At 39.7% G+C, this 25,725-nt stretch overlaps 1 protein-coding gene and 1 pseudogene across 1 annotated transcript in view; one reads left to right on the top strand and one right to left on the bottom strand.

Moving 5' to 3' along the window:
* LRRC1 (leucine rich repeat containing 1) overlaps nt 1-25,725 on the top strand; it is a 128,362-nt gene that overhangs the window by 29,431 nt on the left and 73,206 nt on the right. The window contains exon 2 of the mRNA XM_078055231.1: nt 20,369-20,486. Within this exon, the coding sequence (XP_077911357.1) occupies nt 20,369-20,486 (118 nt within the window). The remainder of the gene's footprint in view (nt 1-20,368; nt 20,487-25,725) is intronic.
* Nucleotides 10,473-10,540, bottom strand: LOC118520363 (U4 spliceosomal RNA; annotated as a pseudogene).

The following is a 25,725-nucleotide window of genomic DNA, read 5'->3' as shown; positions in this document are numbered from 1 at the left end:
AGTCCTCTTAGGCTGCGGAGCCTGGATGCCATGGTAGTCTCAGCCTCTGCTGTTCAGTGAGCTCTCTCTACTGCCACTGTTTTGAAAATTAACACTGGGAATTGGCGGACAAGTCATTGGTGTGGAAAATAGGGAGTCTTACAAACATTATAGGTATGCTTTCTGTCCCTGGAGGTATAGAAACAGGGTAAGTTCATAGTGGCTTCAGAAACAAAGAATTTTTTGGCCAAATAACATTTGAAGTTGTACTGAGCACTCAGAAATGGAGCAGCAGTCAGTGGGGGGATGGAAGACCTTTATGAAGAGGAAGGGAGCTGGGTTCATTGTTTATAAAAGCAGGTCTAGAACCACGTTTCCAGAGCTTGGCTGCTCAGCAGAATCACCTGGGGAACTTTATAAACCAGTGTGCATCATCCCCAGCGTGGGCTCAGACTCCCTGAGGGTGGAGTCCAGGAATCTGAGGCTTATGCAGTAGACTAAGAACTGGTTTGCGGGGGCAAGTGGAGGACAGGAGGTGGCCCAGCTTTTAGGACCATGAACTGCATCGTCTTTAAGCTATTCTAAAACTAGGATTTTTTTTTTTTATATTCTGTTGATCTACTTTGTGATTTCTTATGGCATATACTTTTTTATTGCTTGCGTTCTTCCACTCTCTTTCTCTGCTTATTGCTGGCTTCTACCCCTTTGAGTAACTTACTGGCTAACTGTCCTGAGGGATGTTTCAAGCAGGGGAAGGGCGTGATCACAGTTGCCTTTCTCCTCCTTGCTCGTCCGTGATGACTGTTCTTTCCATCTGGGGCTGCAACCCCCGCCCGCCAACACTCGGCTGCACGTGCACATGTGTGCTTGCTCAGGTGTGATCCTCAGATCCCATCTGGGTTACACATCCATCTCTCTTTTGGTCTCCTGAGCACCACACCTGGCCAGTTTGTGCCTTGGGAAGGGCCCACTTGTGACTTGCGTCTGGCTTTTTAAATTTAAACCTAAAGAGGCCACACTGTCTTCCAGCCTAGAGCCTCATTTTGATTTATATTTATGGTAGGGGAGCTCCCGTCCTTCCAAGCCAGCTTGAAATGAGAAGGGATGTCCCACCACACCCTGGCCCGAGACCCGAAAAAGGAGAATAAAGAACTCTCAACAGTTGCCATGGGTGATATACTAAAAGCTTGTATTTGATAAGGTGCACTGTTCTGAAGGTGCTCATATATAGTCAGGCTCCCACATTCAAGCCCATATCATGATTTGCCCCCCAGTTAGCAAATCTTTAATTCAGAGCAACTGTAGGACAAATATGTGAGGCAAAGGGGAAATCTTGCTTTATGCACATTTCAAGAGTTGTTCAGTTTTCATCACTTTAAGTCAGTGTTTCTCAACCTTATTTTCTTTATCACTCTTTTGCCTCCTCCCCTGACCCGCACAGGAGCTTCTTTAGACATATTTTGCCTAATTGCACCTTCCATCATGAAATTTTAATACCACAGATGTACTATGAACCACAGACCATTGTAATAGGTAAGACTTTTTAAATACCCCACCATTAACTGTCATCCTCTTGGGGACTATATCATCCCTGTAATGAATGCATGGTTTAACCCTGGCCCTATCTCAGACAAGGTATACTTTGGTGGTTCTAATATGCAGCCAGGGTTGAGACCCAGTAGTCAAAGCCAGCGTTTCCAAAACTTGCTTGATCAAAAACATTAACTGGGAGCACTTGTTAAACTATCAGATCCCCAAGCCCTTCCTCCTGAAGATGATGCATGGACAGGTCTGAGGTGGGGCCTAGGAATCCATATGCTTGACAATTGCTCCAGTAATTCTTAAAATTTGGAGGGTTTGGTTCTCTCCATTCTCACACAAAAGCCACTCCCTTCCCTGCTGCTTTCGTTACTCGCGGTTGTGGGTGTGGGGCTGGTGTTGCTTAGAGAGCATAGATAGGCTCTAAATATCCTGAATTAGAACTTAGCATTCATTTTCTAGTAAATATTTTAATAAAAAACAGCCAAAATAGTGTTAGGCCACTTCACTGGACAACCGTACGTTGAATATTTATTGTGTAGCAAAACCGTGGTAGGTGTTCTGAGGGACACAGTGGTGTGTATGATGCGGTTTATTACCCCAGGGACTTATTCATCTACTGGAGGAGCACAGACAGAATGCTTTGGAGGAACGGTTTTAATTTTGCCCAGGTGATTGGGTAGAAAGGCTTCCGAGAGGGTGTAGCATTTTAAGGATGAGTAAGATGTTGATAGCCAGAAAAGGGTGTTTGGAACAGTAAAGGCCTGATGCATAGCAAGTGAGTCACTGGGGCTAGAGGATGGGGTGCACGGGTCTGTGGGTGTGGGAACTGACCTTAGAACGACCACGGGGGCAGTTGTGGGGCAGAGGGTAGACCGAACAGGACACTTGACTCTCAGCCAGAGAGGCTGGGTGCAGGTGCGGCCTCATGTGCTGTGTGTTGCCTTGCTAAAGGTCAGTTTGTAATGACTGATTGCTCACTGGCTGGTTCTTCCAGTGGCATGACGCAGAAGAAGGCACTTTACAAGCTGTCAAAACCTACAGAAACCTTGATGATGGATAGTATAGAATATGCCCAGGTTGAGGGCTCTCTGAAGAGGAAATTAAGAAGGACTTTGTACTTTGTTCTGGAACTAGTGGACAGCCTTTGGAAACTTTTGAGAAGACACGTTTATACTGGTATGGGTCGAGTAGGCTTACAGGCTCACTTGAAGACTTAATCATGACATGTAATGTTGTTTCTATGCATACAGGTGTGCATTCCTAGTTTCCCTCTGTGACCTACAAATGACTTGTTTGGATAATGCATTTGAGAGTTGGAAGCTCTCCGTTTAAAGGCCAAGGGAAAGGAACATGGGTAATTTGTGTCACCTGCATTTCTTCCATCTTTTTTCATAGTTATAATCAAAGACTGTTGGCACTGGAGGGGAGCCCAGGGATCTAGTTGAGTCCCTGTGCCATCTTGCACAGGGCCGGGACTAGAGGAGTCCTGCCTCAGGGCAGCCCCATGCGGTGCTGAGCCAGGCAGGCAGGCTATCACCCGGGAGAGTTGGGAGAGCTGCCTAGCTGAGCTGCTGAGCTGTGGGCTGCCCTGAGGTCTCCCAGTCTCCCCAATGCACACAGCCCTTACTGGTGGTCAGGCATCCCAGCCCTCCCCTCCCACCCTGTGTTCCCTTTGTGCCCAGGTCAGACCCACTCTTAAGTCTTGACTTGCTTTGCACGCTCTGGGTTACTGAGCTCCCCCAAAATCCATACAACCCTTTCGTGTAACTTTCAGTTTACTTTTTTTGCTTTATTTTGTTTTTAATGATTTGATTATGATGAATGATTTGATGAAACAGTTGTTTTGAATTTATTTGCTGTGCTTGGGTAGTAGCTTGAGTACTTGGTAGAATGTGGGTTACTGGACTTGCTAGCTAGTACTTAAGGTCTCTTCTTGAGGCGCTTTAAGCTTTTGCCCCAGCCATCTATTGATTTATGTGTATAATGACTTTTTGTTTTTGGCCCTTCTCTGCTTTTGAAAATGAAAGAAGTCTTAAAAGTCTAAAAAGAAAGAAGTCTAAAAAGTCTTGTATTGGCATGATTCTTGTTCAGCATTGAGCTCCATCCTAACAGTATACTCCAAGGGCAGCAGGATTTATAATTGGATCTAAATGTCTTACATTTGAGGAGTCTTACTAACTTGGATATATAGGAGGGTGTGTTATGTGGTGGTGTAAGAGTAGTTACAGCTTACATTTATGAAGCATTTCTTGCATGCCAGGCACTGTTCTAAACACTACCTGAATTCACTCATATAATTATCACTACAGTTCTGTGAGAGATAGATGCTGTTATTACCCCCTTTTACAGATGAGGAAGCCGAGGCATGGAGAGGTGAAGCAACTCATTTGAGCTCACGCAGCCAGCCAGTAAATTAGGGAATTGGGATTACAGACCTTGGATTCTTTGCCCTACTGTTTACAATAGACAGGTGGACACACCTGTGTAAACTGAGTCCAGGGATGTAAACTCTCTGTGCTCCAGTTTCATTATTTGTGAAATTAAAGTGGTTACCTGGCTCAGAGTTAAAGGATTAAGTGACATTATGTATGCAGAATCCCTAGACTAGTACCTGGCACATTGGAAGCATTTCTCATTATTTGAGAGCTACTTTTGTAAAAAGTAAAGTGTTGGAAAGTTTTTGAAATTAGACTTTTCCAAGTCTGCTCTCATAATGTAGCATTTTAATTTTAAATTGCTTTAACCCGTGCATAGGAGATGTTCTTTCTTCAAAGAAGTCCTTGATGAGTCATCCCTCAGGATTGCCAGGCTGTGGAAGGTGCTTTCCAGGGAGAAAAGGAGGTGGTGGTGCCAGGTCAGGGCCAGCCCCCATTGGTGCCGATGATATGGTATAGTGAGCCACCACACGGATAAATGAGTTATAGATATGTGGGTAGAAAGCTCGACTCAGCTGGGAACAGGAGGCTGGGACAGTAGCACAGAAGTTCGGGAACACAGAAATACCTCAGAACATTGTATGGAGCCTGGTTCATGCCATTTTGTCTGGACACTTGGGAGCTGTTGCTTATTTCCTGGAAGTCCAGACACTGAAGGAAAGCTGTTGTGTCTCTTACTTTATTTTGGGAGTCATTCATTTCCTTTAGGATTCCTACATTTCCTCAAATGTTCTCATGTCACAAAAAGATTTCCAGGCTCTGAGAACTCTTGAGGTGATGATGTACTGAATGAATAAGTACTTGGTTTGTAGTCTTTATCCCGAGGAACCAGCTGGTCAGCAATACAAGCAGGCTGCCAGAACTCTTTTGAAGAGCTTCGTCACAATGAAAGAGCCATGTCCTTAGACAGATGCTGTGGTTAGTGAGCGGAGTGGTTCCTCGTGTGACCTATAGGCCACCATCTAGCATTACGGTACATTCTTTTTTTTAATGAGATGTATATTCTTACATTAAATGAGCACTAGGAATGTCAGCTTGGCCTCTTACCTAAGTTTGCTGGTAAACAGTAAAAACAAAATTTGAAGAACGTCAGAAAGAGCAGCTTAAAGATGTGGCTGTGCGAGAGCTTTGCCTTTCCTCGTCACAAAGAAAGCAGACTTGTTAGACTTCAGCATTTAGTCAGATGTAACTGCAGACCATGGGAGTTGAGCAGAATCAGTTGGACACTATGGTTTCTCTTGTTCCTTAAACAGTAGGGCAATTCAGAAAGTTTTCAAAATTAGGCCTCGTGTTTGTGGTTCTTCATCTGGATTAATACTAGAATTTAATATTTAGTTCAGTTTGTGGGGCTAAAATGTGGCAATCAGCATGAGCTCTGTTTTGTTTTTGCACAGCTGTTTGCGAGTTGCTAGGGAGTCTACTCTCAGTTTTTTCCATCTTGCTTTTCACAACTGTTTTGGTCAGCCAGTAGGAAACAGTGTGAATTTAGTATGTGTGAGAAATTTAAATCAGAGAGGGGACTTATTTTGAAGATGCAAGGCTGCTCTTAGAGGAGCTATAAACACTTTGGAATGCAAACATGTTTAGGTGGAGGGACACTGCTACTAAAATTACTTAATCACACAATTTTAATCTTAAAATGTGATTCTGGAAATGCCAAAATGTGTGTTGTAGCTCACGTGTATTTAGAATATGTAGACAATGTTTTAGGGCAAGTTAAGCCTTTTTCCACGATTAAATTCTGCAGTGATCATGATGTTTCTAAATGCCTGAAATCTGGTTAGGGCCTAACAGGGACTTCTTAGCCTATGAAGAGATCAGGTTGCACATTTAAACTGTTTGGAGTCATGTGAGACTTCAGTAGGTATGCATCTGATGCTTAGGTTATTAGTTCTTTTAGTGTTTGCTCTATTCTACTGCTTGGTGATGCACTCCTGCCTCTTTTGGAAAAGTACCTTGGCAATTCCTTGAAACTAACTCTCCTAAATAAATATAGTAACATCATGACTACCACTGCAGGGCTCCCACTTAAGCCATGCAGCAGTTGGTTAGAGACAGGTTCGTGGCTGCAGCATGCCAAAATGCCATATGTACTAAGTGGTTAGTGAGATCCTTCCCCCAACCCTTCAAGGTCTCTTGATAGTGGTTTAAAACAGTTTGGTCGTCTTGAGCATTACAGAGAATAAGAGACACACTTTTTCTCTTTTTCCCCTTTACTTATAATTACTGTATGCTAAAAGTGCTGTTAAATGTTGCCTTAGAAGATTATGGGCCATTCTTGAATGATCGTATTCTGGTAATTCAGATTCATTTTTGAAATACTGTGTCAGTAACTGAATTCCTCCATTTCTTTCTTGCTACCTGGAAAGATCAAATCTTGGCTGGGGAGGATATCCATTTATTATTTCAGGAGATGAGAAACATTAACTCAAGGGCAGTCCAAGATATTCTATGCTTCCAAGACAAGGGTGCATCGGTGTTGCCCATCTTTTTTCTTAGCTGAGCCTGTTACTTCAGGAGAACTGCTTGTTGATCCACACGTTGGTGTATGTCCTGGGAAAATTCAGAAACAATATTCCCAACATTTCCCTGAATAATCCGTTCTTATGAATGGATTCATAGGAACCTTTCATAGGAATCTGATTCATAGGAATCTTTGATCTTATTGGTGTGGCGTGACTGACCATAAAAAGGCCTAATTGACCTTTTAAAATTTAACCTGAAGGAGCATAACATGTAGTTTATGACAAGAGGCATTTATGATCATTTCATAGCATTTTGTGCCTCATTTATTATGATTTTCACTTTTTCTTCCTTGTAGTTTAACTAATCCACTGGTTTTGTGTCAGCTTCTGGATATCCCTTGAGAGTAAGGACTACATCTTGTTTGAACATCTTTTTCTCTGCTTCAAAACTGCATAAACGAGGCACATTACCTATACATGTGGTGCGTATTAATGCTGTTAGCTTGGATAAACTGTCTCGAATCAAACACAGAACATCCACTAAACACGTTGTATTCCATTTGAGTCATGTAATGCTTTCCTGAGTACGATATATGAAAAATTCAACCTTACTGAATATCCTGTGCCAAAATATAAGACCCCTTTTAATAAAACTTAATTGAATATTTCTTTGACTTCTTTTGGAAGAACTTTTTTGGTATGTAAACTGGTTTCAAGTTTTGCTTGAAGATACAGTTGGTTCAAGTTTGAAGGAAAAACAACTCTTCGTTCAGATAAATAGACTCTTTGGCTTTCTGTGATACAAAACATCAACACCCAAAGGTTGAATGATCCTAAATCATTGAGTTTAAGTTCTTTTTTATTCCAGAAGATGTACCTTTTTAAGGTAATTTTTCCCCAGAAACCAATATTCCAGAAGATGTACCTTTTTAAGGTAATTTTTCCCCAGAAACCGATAATGAAACGAAGTTGCTTATTCAACCAATATTGAAACAATTTAATTTTTCCCCAGAAACCAATATTCCCCAGTTATGTTAAGTATCTAGAGTTTAAATTATAAAAAAATAAATAAATAAAAGAAAAAAGAAAAAAAATATTTTTTTCCCTAAAATTCCTATTATAATACAAGCAAAATAGGGATTATGCCATATATACAATTTTAAATTCTTTTTTGATAACCCTAGAACACATATATTTGTATTATTAAATATTCCTCAGACACATGACTTTTACATTTTTTTATTGAAGTATAATTAACGTACAGTGTTATAGTTTCAGGTGTATAACATACTGATTTGACAGTTCTGTGCATTAGTCAGTGCTCGTCGTAATAAATGTAGTCACCATCTGTAACTGTACAACATTATTACAATATTTTTGACTCTATTCCCTATGCTGTGCTTTTCATCCTTGTGACTTACTTATTTTATAACTGGAAGTTTGTACCTCTCAATTCCCTTTATATAATTTCACCCTGCCCCTACCTACCTCCCCTCTGGCAACCACCAGTTTGTTCTCTGTATATAAAAGTCTGTTTTTTTTTGTTGATGTTGTTGTTTGTTTTGTTTTTTAGATTCCACATGTAAGTGGAATCATATGGTAATTGTCTTTCTCTGACTTACTTCACTTATCATAATACCCTCTGGGTCCATCCATGTTGTTGTAAATGACAAGATCTCATTCTTTTTTGTGGCTGAGTAATCTTCGTGTGTGTGTGTGTGTGTGTGTGTGTGTGTGTGTGTGTGCGCGCACGCTTGACATCTTCTTTATCCATTTGTCTACCAGTAGACACTCAGGTTGCTTCCATACCTTCGCTATTATAAATAATGCTGCAATAAACAAACATAGGGGTACATATATTTTTTTCAAATTAGTGTTTTCATTTTCTTTGGGTGGCATTGGTGGTTCAGTGGTAGAATTCTCGCCTCCCATTTTCTTTGGGTAAATACCCAATAGTAGGATTACTGCATCATATGGTATTTCTATTTTTAATTTTTTGAGGAACTTCCATGGGGTGGCTGCAGCAATTTACATTCCCACCAGCAGTGCACAAGGGTTCCTTTTTTCCCACATCCTCGCCAACACTTGTTGTTTCTTGTGTTCTTGATACTAGCCATTCTGACTTTGTGTGGGGTGATATCTCATTGTGGTTTTGATGATTAGTGATGTTGAGCATCTTCTCATGTGACTGTTGGCCACCTGGATGTCTTTTTCGGAAAAATGTCTATGCAGGTCCTTTGTCCACTTTTCAATCAGATTTTTTAGTGTTGAGTTGTATAAGTTCTTTATATATTTTGGATATCAACTCTTTATCGGATCATCTTTGCAAACATCTTCTCCCATTCAGTAGGTTGCCTTTTTGTTTTGTTGATTTCCTTTGCTGTGCAGAAGCTTTTTATTTTGTTATAGTCCATAGAGAAACAAGATTTTTAATGGCCATATAATAGTTCATTGCTTGAATTTACCATCCTGTGTTTAATCCTTCCCCTGTAGTGTTCCAGGTTGATCCCTTTTCTCCACTTTGTCATATTTGACCCTTCTCCGTGCTGTGCCAGTCCTGCTCAATCCAAGTCTTGTCAAGTCTCCATCTGTGCCATCAGCCTGTCCTTCCATGTCCTTGGTTTGTCCCTTCACTCAGGTTCTCAGTAAAGTAATGCTGTTCAAATTTATGCTACTTTTAGTATATGTGCTGCTGAAGCAAGCACCTAATTCATCTTCATTTTGGTAAAAGTTTTCCCTCTCTAAACCATTGCAAATACCACTGTCAGCCTTATCTACTCTTCTGGTCATACCTCAATAAATAAAACATTCCTGTCTTCATGATTTTCAAGGTGATTCACACCTGAGCTATTTTAATTGTTGGGGTTGGGAGGTACCCTTAGGGCATTCATATCTTTGTTAGGGTTCATTAATGGTTATAGCTTGATAATGTATGAAAGCACCTCAAAAACATGAAAACATGTTAACAAATGAGAGAAGACAAAATTACTAGCGGAGCCCAGAAGACAGAAAAATTGGAAAGAGAAATATTTTAAGCAAAGTAAATGTAAACATCTTTATTATACATGCTAGCACTCAGTGGGAAACTAAGTTGCTTCTCTGAAATTTGATTTACCTGTGACCTTTAAGGGCCACATAAGGACAAGAGCCCACACTCTTTTCTTTGTTGCACAAAGGGTATCTGTGCTGCTGAAATCGTGAACCAGTTAAAAAAATTTATATTTTAAAACAGGAGACTCTTTTCCTGTGATCTGTTTCATTTATTTGGACAAAGAAATGGGCAAGGAAATATATTTCTTCCTGCTTCAGATTATAGAGGAAGTGGTTAGTTTTATTGAGAAATTAAACCTTTATCTCATTTTATATTTATTATCTGTTACCTGGCCCATGTTATAGTGCATGAATAGAAGCTTTCAATTTTGTGAATCAGTGTTTCAGATTTTTAAGTATTTGTGACTCTCGATTGAATACCATTCTATGTTTCTCTGAAAATGGTTAAAAAAAAAATTGAATTGCCAGTTGAATAGACAGTGTTGTTAGTCTTTTTTGAATTTCACCAGGACTGTCCTGGTGCTGGGTGATACCTTCCCCTGTGCCCCCAAACTGGACCAAGCCTTTTTTTCTTTCTGTGCTCTTTTGCTGTATCATATTATAAACTTGTTTCAGATTTCTGTCTACTGCTTTCCCTGTCTTTGTCAGCCTTCCCCTTTCCTCAGTCTTTATCTGGAGTTACCTCGCCCTGCCCATGATCCTCTAGAAGTGGATTCATTTTCTTATCTGTCTAGATTACTTTCCTTTTATGTCAACTCTTTTGGCCTGGATCTAATGGGCAGCAACACCATTTAGGTGCTCTTACACGCTGCTTTCGTTGGCATGCGCTTTCCTTTCCCTTTCAACTCATTCATCAAGATGAAATACAGCATTGGCACAGTTGTTTAACTCCTTATCCCTTTCCAAGCCTAAACTCCCCCCTTCCCCTGACTTTGTTTTACTTAGCTAATGAAAATATAGTTTCCGGAATGTTTTTTGTTAGTCAGTTAGTTACCTGAGCATTTTAATTAGCAATAATTGTGCCTCGGGTAAACCTCATTGGCTACCGTACTGCCACTGCTCAAAGCTACCTGAGCATTTTATTACTCTGTGATCCTCCACTGTGATCGTGTTTTAGAGTTTTCCTTAAAGAATGTTATTAACTGGCAGCAGGGCTAGGGAAGCCACTAAATGGGGCAGAAACCTCAGTTTTCTTATCTGTTAACTGGAGATGAAAAACTTCGCCTCATTGGTACCTGTAGGGATTCAACTACGTAAGGTATCTGGGTGTCCCTCGCTTAGTCTTTTATCGCCAAAAGGGATCCCATCTTCATTGATGTCTACCAATCCTATGCATGGTTTGACATCTTTATTGAGATATGACTCATATGCCATACAGCTTACCCATTTAAAGTGCATGCACGATCCCATGGTTTTTAGTATATGCCGAGTTGTGCAGCCATTACCACAATTAGTTTTTAGAATGTTCTCATCACCCCAAGAGAAACCCCAAACCCATTAGCAGTCATTCTCTATTTCCTAGGCAACCACTAATCTACTTTCCGTAATTTTATGCATTTTTAACCTCATGCTTATTGTATTGTGTGCTAATAGGATTTTCATTTTTTTAAGGTACACTGAAGGTATTTTGAAATGCAATCTTATAATTTTTAGAACTAAAAAGAGCCCTTCAATCATTTGATGCTTTTTTTTTTGAATAAGGGAAAAAAGTGATTCACCTGGGGACATTCCCATTCCATAACTCTTTACCAAAACACACTAAAAAAAAAAAAAATGCTAATGCTTCTTTAATTAGTAGTTCTCATTTTTGAGTGTCTGCTAAAACTCTTTCAAATTCAGATCCTAGATGTGAAATATGATTATTTGAATTCTCTGCTTCAGACAACTGATCCTGTCACTATTCTGTGAATATTTCTTGGGCTTTTCCCTTTATCTATAACTTTCTCATGTATCAAAAATCTTGGCCAAAGTTTGTGCAATATGTTTTTCTCTTTTCTGTTTAAACTTTCTTTAAGCAGTCATCACTCTATGATCCAGCATAGAAATGTCTAGGATAATCTATCCAGTTTTTATGTATGTTTTTCTGTGGCATGCCTGAGGCTCCTGCTCATTTTGTGGTAGACCATTTAACCTACCAGATTTCTCCCATCCCCTGCCTCTTTTCAATGTGATTTTTGTTGCTCCTTCCATCTACCAGTACAGACTAATTCTCCAACCCCCTGAATGTGGCAAAAATGACAGCATGCACATTTCAAGTCCTGGGCCCCAAGAGTCCTTGCAGCCTCTTCTTTTGCCACTTTCAAATTCTGCCCGGCCGACCTACAGAATGTGAGAAATTAAAAAAAAAAAAAAAGTTGTTTTAGAATTTGCGATGGTTTGTTATGCAGCAGAAGTTAACTGGTACATATAGGTATCAGCATGGTGGCAACGTTGAGATGATTAAAGAATGTAATCCCTGTAAAGCCCTTAGCTTACTGCCAAGCACAGAGAATCCCTTAATAGAGGCTGATGGCTATATCATTTTGGCTGTAGCATTATCATTATTGATGTTGCTTTTGGTCACTGTGGTCATTTTCTTTCTCCTCTTCTCCAGGTATAATGTCATTGCTTTTCATTATCATTAACTATGATGAGTTAAAGAATTGGATGTCGTTGGTGCTAATTGTCTAGTATTTTCCTTCCTGATTAGTAAGACTATTCTTACCGTGAAATTAAACAAATATATAGCAAAGTGCATAAGGTGTAAATGTAGCTTATAACATATTATAGAACGAGTACTTGTAACTACCACTCAGGTTAAGACGTTTAACGTTGCTTGGACTCCAAAAGTCCATTATGTGCCCTTCCTGGTCACAGTCTTCTCCCTTATACCTACAGGCAGGCACTAATCCGATTTCATAGAAATCACTTCTTTGCTTTTCTTTATAGTTTTTACCACCTCTGTGTGCATCTCTAACCAACACTCTTTAGTTTTCAGCTTTATGTAAGTGGAATAATATAGTATGCATTTTTTTTTGCGAAGGCTTCATTTGCTGAATATTATTTCTAAGATTCCTTCCTATAATGACTAAGCTTTCATTTTGATTGCTATATAGAATTTCATTATAAGAATATACCTCTCTGTTAGATCTAGTATTGATGGGTATTTGAGTTATTTATAGTTTTGGACAATTACAAATAATTCTGTCAAGCACATTCTTTTGTGTATTCTGAAATAATATATGTGAGAATTTTTAAAAAAATAAGGTATATACCTAGGAATAGAATTTCTGGGTAATAAAATTACAGTCACTTTTTATAAATCTCACAGAAAATAACATTGTCAGATGACACAAATGATATACAGTTGACCCTTGAACAATGTGGTAATGGATTAGGGCTGCCACCCCTCACTCCCAAGGACAGTCAGAAATCTGCATGTAACTTTTGGCTCCACCAAAACTTAACTACTAATAGCCTACTATTGACAGGAAGCCTTACCTATAACATAAACAATAGATTAACACATATTTTGTATATTCTATGTATTACATACTGTATTCTTAGAATAAAGTAAACTAGAGAAAATGTTAAGAAAATTATAAGGAAGAGAAAATACAGTTATAGTGCTGTACCGTATTTATTGAAAAAAAAATGCAGTTCAAATCTGTGTTGTTCAAGGGTTACCTCTATCCTGTAACAAGTGTTAATCCTACCTCAAGATTAGAACCATGGTTTACCATATCTTTATCAAAGAGGTTGGCCAAAAAGGCAGTTCAGGTCAAAGGGTACAGGAGTAGGAATGTGATGAGAATTACATAGAATGAAAAGGGGTGACCATTTAGTTGAAGGGTTCGAATGCATCTGGAAGGGAAATCTTTGAGTCAGTTTGGTGTCAAACTGGAGTCAGCTGGAGTCAAACAATTTTTCAGGAGTTTAATAACATTCTTTATGCCATTTTCCTACAGGTGAATCTATAACAATGATTTATGTTTTCTTTACTCTGAGGAGGAGAAGTTTGGGCAATTGGGGGGACAATTGACTGATCCTTGGCCATATAGTAATTAAAAAGGATATAGCTCTTTTAGGACTGAGATCTCCTATGTCCCTTTCTTTTTCTTTTTTAAAATTTTTATTTAAATTCAATTTAGTTAACATACAATGTATTACTAGTTTCAGGGGTAGAATTTAGTGATTCATCAGTTGCCTATAACACCCAGTACTCAGTACATCAAGTACCCTCCTTGATGCCCATCACCCAATTATTCCACCCCCCCACCCACCTCCCTTCCAGTTTGTTTCCTAGTTAAGAGTCTCTTATGGTTTGCTTCCCTCTCTATTTATCTTATTTTATTTTCCCTTCCCTTCCCATGTGTTCATCTGTCTTGTTTTTTAAATTCCACATATGAGTGAAATCTTATGGTATTTGTCTTTCTCTGATTGACTTATTTCGCTTAGCATAATACCTTCTAGTTCCGTCCATATCGTTGCAAATGGCAAGATTTCATTCTTTCTGATGGCTGAGTAATATTCATGTATATATATATATATATATATATATATATATATTTATGGGCTATTGTGGACGTTGCTGCTATCAACACTGGGTGCATGTGCTCCTTCAAATCACTATGTTTCTATCCTCTGGATGAATACCTGGTAGTGAAATTGCTGGGTCATAAGGTAACTCTATTTTTAACTTTTTGAGGAATCTCCATACTGTTTTCCAGAGTGGCTGCACCAGTTTGCATTTCTACCAAAATGTAAGAGGGTTCCCCTTTCTCCACATCCTCGCCAGCATCTGTCATTTCCTGAGTTGTTAATTTTAGCCATTCTGACTGGTGTGAGGTGGTATCTCATTGTAGTTTTGATTTGTATTTCCCTGATGCCGAGGGATGTTGAGTGCTTTTTCATGTGTCTGTTGGCCATTTGGATGTCTCTGGAGAAATGTCTGTTCATGTCTTCTGCCCATTTCTTGGACTGGATTTTTTATTTTTGTGGTATTGGGTTTGATAAGTTCTTTATAGATTTTGGATACTAACCCTTTATCTGATATGTCATTTGTGAGTATCTTCTCCCATTCCATAGGTTGCCTTTTAGTTTTGTTGATTGTTTCCTTTGCTGTGCAGTAGCTTTTTATCTTGATGAAATCCCAGTAGTTCATTTTTGCTTTTGTTTCCCTTGCCTCTGGAGACGTGTCTAAGAAGAAGTTGCTGCGGCCGAGGTCAAAGAGGTTGTTGCCTCTGTTCTCCTCTAGGATTCTGATGGTTTCCTGTCCCACATTTAGGTCTTTCATCCATTTTGGTCTATTTTTGTGTGTGGTGTAAGGAAATGGTCTAGTTTCATTCTTCTGCATGCGGCTGTCAGTTTTCCCAACACCATTTGTTGAAGAGACTTTTTTTCCATTGGATATTCTTTCCTTCTTTGTCAAAGATGAGTTGACCATAGAGTTGAGGGTCCATTTCTGGGCTCTCTATTCTGTTCCATTGATCTATGTGTCTGTTTTTGTGCCAGTACCATACTGTCTTGATGATTATAGCTTTGTAATACAGCTTGAAGTCTGGAATTGTGATGCCCCCAGCTTTGGTTTTCATTTTCAACATTCCTTTGGCTATTCGGGGTCTTTTCTGGTTCCATACAAATTTTGGGATTATTCCAGCTCTGAAAAAAGTTGATGGTATTTTGATTGGGATTGCATTGAATGTATAGATTGCTTTGGGTAGCATAAACATTTTCACAATATTTGTTCTTCCAATCCATGAGCATGGAATGTTTTTCGACTTCTTTATGTCTTCCTCAATTTCTTTCATGAGTGTTCTATAGTTTTCAGAGTACAGATCCTTTACCTCTTTGGTTAGATTTATTCCTAGGTATCTTGTGGTTTTTGGTACAATTGTAAATGGGATCAATTCCTTGATTTCTCTTTCTTCAGCTTCATTGTTAGTGTATAGAAATGCAACTAACTTCTGTGCATTGATTTTATATCCTGCCACTTTCTTGAATTCCTGTATCAGTTCTTGCAATTTTTTGGTGGAGTCTTTTGGGTTTTCTACATATAGTATCATGTCGTCTGCAAAGAGTAAATGTTTGACTTCTTCTTTGCCAGTTTGGATGTCTTTTATTTCTTTTTGTTGTCTGATTGCTGAGGCTAGGACTTCTAGTACTATGTTAAATAACAGTGGTAAGAGTGGACATCCTTGTGTTCCTGACCTTAGGGGAAAAGCTCTCAGTTTTTCCCCATTGAGGATGATATTCGCTGTAGGTCTTTCATATCTGGCCTTTATGATATTGGGGTACGTTCCCTCTAGCCCTACTTTGTTGAGGGTTTTTATCAAGAATGGATGCTGTACTTTGTCAGATGCTTTTTCTGCATCTATTGAGAGGATCATATGGTTTTTATCCTTTCTTTTATTAATGTGGTGTATCACATTGATTGATTTGTGAATTGAACTACCCCTGCAGCCCAGGAATACTCCTATGTCCCTTTCTGAGAAGAAGGGGGTCACTAACACTGTTCCAAAAGAAGGGGAAAAATAATCTTGTCAAAAGTGGGTAATGGGAAAAGGAAACGAGCTGTACAGCCAAATTATAGACTCTGCATCTACTAAAAACGAGGATGGCTATAAGAAGCCTGTGGTGTGGCATAACGAGCCAAGGCAATTTGGGTTCCTTTGCATGTAATTGTACACAGTGTCCTCTAAAGCGGGCCAGTGTGCTGTAATCAAACATGGTATAGTTGAAGAATGGTGTCTGTGTGTTGCGTCACATGATCACTCCGCGCTGCAGCGCCCTGCCAAGACAGCTACATGAATTGTTCTTCCTGTGCCCTGGCTAATGTCAAAGAGGAGGCAGAAGGGCTTATAGCTTGTTGGGTTTTTTTCCCCCCCTGACTATCTGAGGAAGTTGAAAACTTGAGGATTTCTTAAAGTCTTAGTGGCATTGTGTCCGTCTTATAAGAAAGTAGTTATTTTAAAGCATTTGGATGATAAATTAAGATCCCATCAGGGCAATGAGGGAAGGATTTAGGAATTAATGTTTTCATTTTGGGGAACCTGTCAGATAGGGTGGTTTGATGTCTGGTATGTGCTTCCCAAGTTGAAGAAGGTAGTGTTCATGACAGTCTCTTTGAGGATGCTTTTAACATGCAGAACGAAACTTAAGTTTGCCTGCTGTTGCGATTTCTGCTGGATGTGGGGATTTGTACGCTGTTGTTGCCACGGTCGTGGAACTAACTCATTATTCACTGCAGATCTAAGTACCTTAGGGACTTGGTTTCTCGTATTATTTCTGAATGGTCCCTGAATGTATGGAATTGGTGATGGTTTTGTGCTGTTGCTATTATATCTTTCCTGGAAAATAAAGTGAGCTTTTCATGCTTGAGTAAACACATTGATGCATTATGAAACTGTCAGCCTCTTTGAACAATTGGCACAAGCTCAATTATTCAAATATGTGACTCTTTTGAATGGTATTTGTGTCCCCTAATGCTTTCGTACAACCAGCATCAAGAAATTTCAATACCTTTCCTTAAGAAATTAAACCGCAGCTGTATGATTAAAGAAATCCACAGGCTTAGTCCTTTCATTGAGCACTTTCATTATCTTATATAGCTAATTGGTAGCATTCATTTGCTGAGATTCATCATTTTATTGAAAAATATCTTTCTTTTTTGTTAAAAAATAAAGTATATGCATTTTCCTTATCACCTGAAAACACTTTTTTTCTTGTATTTCCTTCCTGTCAACATGTACACATGCTTTTTTTACATAGTGTACCCGTATTTTTGTCTTTTTAAAATTATATTTGCATTGTAAGTCTTTTTGAAGTTATATGGCCTTTATAGTAATCATTTCTGTCGCTTACTCAATATTGAATTATTTAATAACATGCTAATCATTTCCCTTATTTGATATGTATGTTTTCCAGTTTTTCATTTTGTTGATAATAATGCAAAGACATCTTGTGCACTGTAGCTTGTTTTTCTCATTTTCAATTATATTACAAGGACAGATGCTCAAAAGTATCATTACAATGTCAGTGAACTTGAAAACTTATGTTCCGTGTATTGCCGTACTGCTTCCCAAATGATAGTGCCTTCTTTTTGATTATAGACGTATACAGTCTCTTTTACCAAAAATAAATAAATAAATAAATAAAATAAAATAAAAACAAAAAACTGACATTTATTAAATGTTAGCATCTTTCAAAATCATCATTTGGAGCAGCCTGTAATCTTAGTAGAGACTTTTTCCTTTGTAAATTCAATTTCTATTTTTAGCAAAGTAATATATGCAAATAGTTTTTTTAAAAAAATCCAATAAGCCTCATAGTGTGACAGTGAAGAAGAGTAGCCTCTTGCCTTCCCTGTCCGAAGTTTCTGGCTCTTGAGAACCCCCAGCTCTTAACTGTTTCTACTGTTGTATGCCCCCACAATGCTAAGCTTGCTTTTAATTTGATTTTTTTTTTTTCACTTTGTAGTTATCTTTTGATTTCTTTCTATGGAAGATGAGACTTTAACACTTATGGTTTCTTCTCCATACTCTCAATATTGATGTAACACAAATTTTGTTTTTATCAATATGTAGCTATTAAAACATTACGACTAAGTATTTTTCATAACCAAGTCTTAAATTTATATTATGAATATGTCTTCTCATACTTTGTATTTTTCCTGAAATTAATAACTCCTTCCTTTTTTGCTTATTTTGTTTCTAATTTATCAATAAACAAATTTTCTTGATACTTTCCAACACATCAGATAATCCCACAGATGTGTGTTTTGCCCCCAAAAATCTTTCCTCTGGGAGCCTCCCTGTTGTCTGCAGTGTGGACTGGTCCCTCTCAGGGCCTGCTGGTCAGCCGACATCTTGGAAGTCCCTTCACTGTTCTATCCTGGAAATTTCTTTTGTCTCTCTCTGTTTTGTTGATTCTCTGATCGTTGGATCTCAGATCCTCCTCCTTTGAGATTTATGCTCACATTTAATGGATTCCTGAGGTGCAAGGAAGATACATTTTTTTTGAGACCATGCATGTCTAAAAATGTATTTTGTCATCGTACTTGATTGATGGTTTGGTTGGGTATGTAATTTTAGGTTGGGAATAATGTTTTCTTGGAATTTTGAAGGCATTGCTCCAAGGACTTCTTACTTTCAAGGTTGCTGTGGAGTCCAGCATCTTTATGATTCCCAGTTCTTTATTATGACCCCCCACACCCACCCCCTGCTCTCTGGAAGCTTTTGGAATCTTCTTATTTCTGGAGTTCTGAATTTTATATTTCTTGGTATTCTTACATGCCTGTCATTCATTTTATTGGCCATGTGGTAGACTTTTCCAAACCAGAAAATGCATGTTCTGAAGTCCCCTGTGTTCTCTTTTTGGAATACCTATTAGTCGGATGTCATACCTTGTGGGACTGATCCTCAAATTTTCCTGTCTTTTTCTCTCCCATATCTCTGTTTTGTAGTCTTTTTATCCTACTTTCTAAGGGATTTTGTTAACTTTATTTTTCACCTCTTTTATTGGATTCTTTATTAATCCTACAATTTTTTTTTTTATTTCTAAAAGCTTAATTCTTCTTTGAAGCTTGCTTTTTATGGTATCACATTGCTTCATTTTCTCTTATTTCTCTGAGGGTGTTACTTACATTTTTTGGTTGATGAAGTTTTTTTCTCACATCCTATTTGTTTCATATTTGAAGTGTGGGCACACAGGTATTCTCTTGCATGTTAGGGGCTTTCTTCTAGTATCCAGAGAACCCTGGCTTTGCTTAAATGAAAGATCCATACACTTGAAGGGGCGGGGGGTGAGGGGTGATGGTTGGAAGCTCTGTGTGCATGGCTGGGGCTTGTAACCTGGGGCTTCTCTCTACTATAATTCGCGTCTATAGGGTCTGTTCTCATGCCTGGGAAGTTGGCTCTGGAAAGAGGGTGGGATCTCACTGATCGGGCTTTGACTCAGTCCCCCTGTTTTTAGTAGGGTGCCTCATCCCTGTCCTCAGCTGTGCTTTAGAGTCAGCTCTTCTAGAGAGGAAATTTCCAGTCTCCTGCCTGGATATGCAGGGTAGAGAAGAAGATATGGGGACCTAACTGTTCTTTATATAAATTTTCAACTAGTTCTTCCTTCTCTGAGGTCACCTGGACCTAATTTCCTATTGACTCCTCACTCCACAGGCTTGAATTTCAGCTTTGTTTGGATTCTTTTGTTAGTTCCCATTTGTTCATCTGTTTTCTGGCTTCGAGGATTTTGTGGCATGTCTGGTGTACTTCTTGTCCCCTCTCATTATTAATTGTCTTCATGCATTTATTTCATATTTTTATATTTATATCCATTTCTGTATACATTCTTTTAGTGTCATTTTAGTACAGTTTCAAAAGGTGTGGGGGGAAAAGGCATGTGTTCAGTGTGCCATGGTTAATGGAAGTATCCAGTGCAGGCTCTGCTTTAGATTGGCCAAAATCAATTTTTTTTCCCTTTACACATTTGTGGGATATTTATATATTTTCTGATGCATGGTAATTCCTATTAAACTGTCTTTTAAAAATATTTTCTAATTTTTATGTATGTTCATTTAACACTGAAGATTTAATATCTGTTTCTATAAGTAGAAAATCTGACCACCCACTGGATAGTTTAAAGGAGTAATTACCATTCTCATTGAGCTACTTACTTATTTTTAAAAACTTTTGAGATAATTGTCGATTGATAGGAAGTTGTAAAAATAGTACAGAGATGTCCTTTGTGCCCAGTTTATCCCAGTGGTAGTGTCTTTACATGACTGTTACAATATCAAAATCAGGAAATTGATATTGGTACAATCCTCAGTAGTTTTTAAAAGACATTCTTTTACATTTCATATCGGGCAGAAAGTTTACATTGCAAATATATGTGAGACCCATGTGAAACTATTTTGTCTTTCAGCAATTTTTCCAGCTAGTCAAATTACGAAAGCTTGGACTTAGTGATAATGAAATTCAGCGGCTCCCTCCAGAAATAGCAAACTTCATGCAGCTGGTGGAACTTGATGTGTCTCGAAATGGTAAGAAAAAGATTCCACTTGAATTGTCCATTTGTCTCTTCTGGTGCTGTGGGCGATTTTGAGTAAATATAGCTGGATAAATGCTGTTGGAGGTGCTTTTTCTGATGGATATGGGGAAGCTATGTATAAATTTGGGGATGAAATTAATTTAAGCCATTATTGAATGGTTTAGTCAGCTTGCAGGTATTTACCAGAAATATTTCATAACACAGTTTTTAGGTGATGATTTTCTCAAAGTAGGTTCAGTCTGATTCAGAGAGTTGGAGAGGGGACTGGGAAGTCATATAACCCAGCCCCCTCATTTTACTGCACGTGACATTGAGAGCTATTGGTGTGGTCATTTGTCCAGTGCTGGGAGGCTGCTGAAGTGAGGGGCAGCCTTCCTGGGGATAGTTTGATTCCTCCGTCTGTGGTTCAGTTGCTTGGTACGCTCCTCTAAGAATCTGTCTCCCTGTAGTGAACAGAGCAGCTTGTTGTCCGGGCATCTCTGTCAGTTTAATTATTTCTAATTAGGCCACTGGTGGTTCTGCCCACTTGAGTTTGTGTGGTGTGTTTGTGAGTTTATTTTGATTTCCAGATTTCACTAGAATGATGAAGTGCTTCCTTTTTTATTTGAACATTCTAATGGGATATTTACAGCCTGTTTAACCTTTCACTTTTGAATGGGTACCCTGGTTTAACCTCGTGTATCATAGCCCCGACAGCACTCCTGGAGTGGGCTGGTACCCCTGCCTGTTTCAGCATGCACGATTAATTACTTTAAGTTAAAATGGCACCTCCCAGTGATCCTGTCTTTAGTGATGGAGTTCAGTTCTCGCAAAGACTCTGGTATAATTTCCTCGGGATAGGCCCCTGTGTACTCTAAATTATTTATAAAAATGATGATCCTTTTCCTTCTCTCCATTATTACATACCTGTTTTGTGTTTTGTTTTTGCTTTCCTGCAAAAATCTACAAGTTTCTTCTCAGTGAACCTCAGGTCTGGATTTTGCATTCTCATGTCTTCCACAGAAACTGCAAGGCTCAGATACAGAATTTTTTGGTGGGTCACTGTTATAAGACAGCGGTGATAATCAGTACTTGATTGAAAATGTGGTGGAGGAAAAATGATTTTACCCCCTACTTTTAACAGCTGTGAAATTTCTGTCATCTACCAGATCCTATGAACTGGAAATGGTCTTTAGGCCAGGCTCTGTGTTCTTGACATAGGGTCTACTTTTATTTTTCTTGAGAATTATTTCTTAGTTTGAAGGTAATGCAAAAAGTGAAAAAAATTATTATTTTTTAAGATAAAAAATAAATTCATTTATTTAGTGCATTTTGGAATGGCTTATTTGGTTGCAGCGGACCCAGATCTGTTTAGGTAGAGGGTATTCGATTGTAAGGACGCGGATGGAGCTAACATTTCAAAAGCATTGGCTGGGAGCTGGCATCTGACACCACCTTCGGAGTTTCGTGGCCTCTCTCTGTCTTACAGTGTGTCTGCTTCTGCTGGTCTGTGCTCTGTTCTTCCCTCCCTGCCGATCTGCTCTCCTGGAACTGGCCTCTCCAGGCCCAAGTGGTTGTGGTCTCTTTCCATGCACTTTTTGGCTTCTGCCCCTGCTGTGGCATCTATTTGCTAGTGACAGATTTCTAAGTGAGGAATGGTTGACCCAGCTCATCTTTTTAAGCCAAATATAAACCATAAACTCCAGGTCCCTGGACACCCTAGGAATCGGCTGCCCCAGGACAGGGGTGGCGAGCAATGCAAAGCTTGGCCCTGCCCCTCAGCACAGAGGCGGCGGCTTCCCTTACACCCGGAGTGTGGCATGGGACAGGCGTCTGAGGCCAGAATCGCCACTAAGGCTATCCTATGTCGCATTTATCTAAAGTATATATCATTGAAACTGCTCTCCCTTGTCGCAGCAGTTATCTCCGTTGTAAAGAGTGCTGGCTATTAATTCTATAAGGAAGCAGTGACTTAGGAAAACGGTCACTGAGATCACACGATCTGAAGAAATAGAAGAGCAATTTTGAAATTGGCATTAGAAGGGAAAATAAGCAGGGGTCCAAAATCCTTGAGAAGGAGGAGAAGTACTGGCTTTAATTATTTGGGAGAGGGGACACGTAGAGCGTGAAGATGCCCAGTGTGACGTGACCGGGCGCTCTGTGGACAGTTGCCGTTGGCAGCTCCCCGTTTTACCACTTCTCACATCAGCAGTTTCTTGCCAAACATTCTGCTACATGCTTCCTCCCATGTGTCCCTTTATACCTTCCAGCATGTTGATGAAAGAAATTAAGCTTTCATCGAAGTCAGTTGTCAGGACACAAAATGTTTCCTTTCCTTCTGCAGGTGTTGGGAGTTTTGTGAAGGATCCTGCAGATCCTGTCACCTTCTTATCAGGCTCATTTAGAAATGCCGAGGGGAGTCAACTGCCCCCTTCCCCTAGTGGTTAGTGCCTTACTCTGGCTCAGTAGCATGGATGTGTGTGTGTATGTGTGTGTGGTGTGTGTGTGTGTGTGTGTGTATGGTATGTATGTGGTGTATTGTGAGTGTGTGTTGTGTGTGTGTGTGGTGTATGTGGACAGAGCAGAACAAGGTCATCATTTAGTTTAACCAACAGGAACATGGGTCTTGAGCTATTTCCAGGTCAGGCAAATCTCACTGTTCCATCTCATTATTATTATTATTATTATTATTATTATTATTTTTGCAGATAAAATCACATTAATGTGAATTTCCTAGGCAACTGAGTAGGTAAATAAAAGTTGCAACGTCTCTAGCCTGAGAAGCATTGTGAAAACCACTAGTTTGTATGGATACAGGCATTTGTGAGGGTTTGGGCTTATGTCTGGAGGCCTGTTGGAGCCTCTGGTTTTCTGTTGCTCCTGCTGAGAGGCTGCTCCTCCATGATCAGAGAGGCTGTTCTTTTGAGTCCCTGCCCAGTCCCTGAGTAGTAGCAGATCCACAGCCAGGGCTGTCTCTGTCATGGTAGGACCTTTATTGGCTTCCTCAATTCCTGATTTTCCAGAGAGCATTGCTTGACCATGGAGGAGAAAGGCAAGGTGTTAATACCAGGCCACTCAAGTCATAGGATTAATGCTTGTCAAACCTGAACATGCAATGAATTACCATAGGATTTTGTTAAAATATGGATTCTGATGCAGTAAGTCTGGAGAAGGGCTTGAGATTTTGCATTGCTAAGAAGCCCCCAGAGGCTGCCAACCCTGTTGATCCCACCGAACATGCCAGGTAGCAAGATCTGAGCCATTGCTACCCACAAACTCACTACTAATGTTCCTTCAGCAGCTTCATGTGGTTATGAGCATGACTTTGCTCAGCTCCCAGCAGCCCTGCACCTTCTCACATGGAAGGTAGGAAACCTTCAGGATATTGCTGGTTAAAGGGTAAGATGCTATTACTGACCTCAGCTCAAGTTGGCTTTCATTCCAGGAGCAAAATTAGACCTGTCCTGGTGTTCCCTAGCTCAAGTGGAGGGAGAAAAGACAAGTTTTGTGTTTGTTTCCAGAAAAATCTATCAATGAGGAGGGGAGAAGTTTTTACAGGCTCATGTCCTACGCCAAGAGGAACCGCCAAGACCTCCAAACCCTGACTTTTGTGGCTTTGTTTTCTGCTATTTCAGGCACAAAGTCAAGGGGATCATGTGTCGTATTAGAAAGAACAGTGAGCTTAGGAAGAAAGAGAGTGGTGCTTGGAGGTTATATATAGGTAAAAGGAGAGAGGCTTGGGATGAGCACAGTTTTGCCGCCAAAATGGCTGGACGTGCTTGGCAGGCAGGACTCTGGGTGGGAGCCCTGGCTTTGCTTCTCAGCACCAGGCCAGCTATGGACAGGCCTCTCCTGACAGCGTTGGGCCGTATCCTAGGGAGGAGGGGGGCAAGGCATCGCTTCCTACAGACCCAGAGAGAGGCAGGGAAAGTGGCAGATTTCTCATGTTCTGACAGTGGATTAGTTTTTTAATCAGGCAAATAGCTAAAATAAACTTGGAATTAAAAAAAACGAGGTGTTTCCCATGAACACAGATTAAAAGCTGCCTGGAGTGTATAAAATTGATATCTGAATATGGTGTTAAAATGCCTGAAGAAACCATACGGCCCTGAATTAAGGTCTGAAGCAGTTTTCTGTGGTAAAATGCAAATACTTTAATGCCTGGACTCTATGTCCGTTTTCTCTGCTCACTGATTTTTAGCTCTTTGAGGGAAACGACCTCCGGATACGTAAGAAAAGGTATTAATTACCCCACAGCACTATCTTGCTGTCCAAGAATCTCAGGCAGACTCTGTTAATGCATCATGCTTCCTGCCTGAAGGGTTAGTAATTTGAATTTTATAGCCTATGCTGTAATTTGACTTACATCACAGTACTGTCTCATTATCCATTTAGTTCAGTTTTCCCCAAAGTGCAAGGCATATACCACTGGTACTGCTAGAGATGATTTTAAGTGGAGCCGCGAAACAGCCATTTTTAATGAGTCATGTTGAGAAAGTTACCATTTAAAAAAAAATATTCCTTTTGGTTTGCCTTCTGTGGAATTTAATAACACTATATTATATTTAGTGTTATATTTGTCTACTCTATTTGGGGGCAGTAGTTTTTATTCATGTTAGTGACTTAAAGCAATTTGCTTCTTTAAACATAAATCTCACTCAGCTTTGAAGAGGGGGATTTAGAAGCATGAGGTAACTACTAGAGAACACAGGTGCTATACGAGCAGGGACCAGCATTGTGAAGGACAGGGATGGCTGGTGTGGACAAATCCCATGGCTTAGTATGAGCATCTCATTCCAGAGAGCCTATGAATTTATTTCACTTACGGGGCAAATAATACCGCATACAGAAAAACATGGCCAGAGACCGCACACCCTGGCTAAGTGCTTTGCAGACTCGAAGAAACTAAAGGATTGTTTTAGTACAAATCGTCACGAGCACCAGGACAACACTTCAGAGTGGATGGACCGCCTGTCTACCAGCAGGGTCATCGTCCCACAAAGTCTAGAGGTTAGACATTGATTAAATGCATGGGTTAGCTGTCCTCTGTCCAGCCGCGAGATGCTGATCACTGTCTCTGGTCTGTGGCTGTGGGTTTGTTTAATGAAATCCAAAGCCAGTTTTGAAGCCTACTGAAATGACCTTGTATAACATCAAGTCTTGGTGCTTCTGAGTATGCCCTGAAAAAAGCTCTTTCTGGCAAGCAATAAATCCAGTGTGCCTAAAAGTCTTCCTACTTAATTAGGAACAGT

This window comes from Halichoerus grypus, chromosome 9 (assembly GCF_964656455.1).
Source record: "Halichoerus grypus chromosome 9, mHalGry1.hap1.1, whole genome shotgun sequence".
NCBI lineage: Eukaryota > Metazoa > Chordata > Mammalia > Carnivora > Phocidae > Halichoerus > Halichoerus grypus.
The sequence above is the reverse complement of the archived record's forward strand: the minus strand, read 5'-3'. Positions and strand labels throughout refer to the sequence as shown.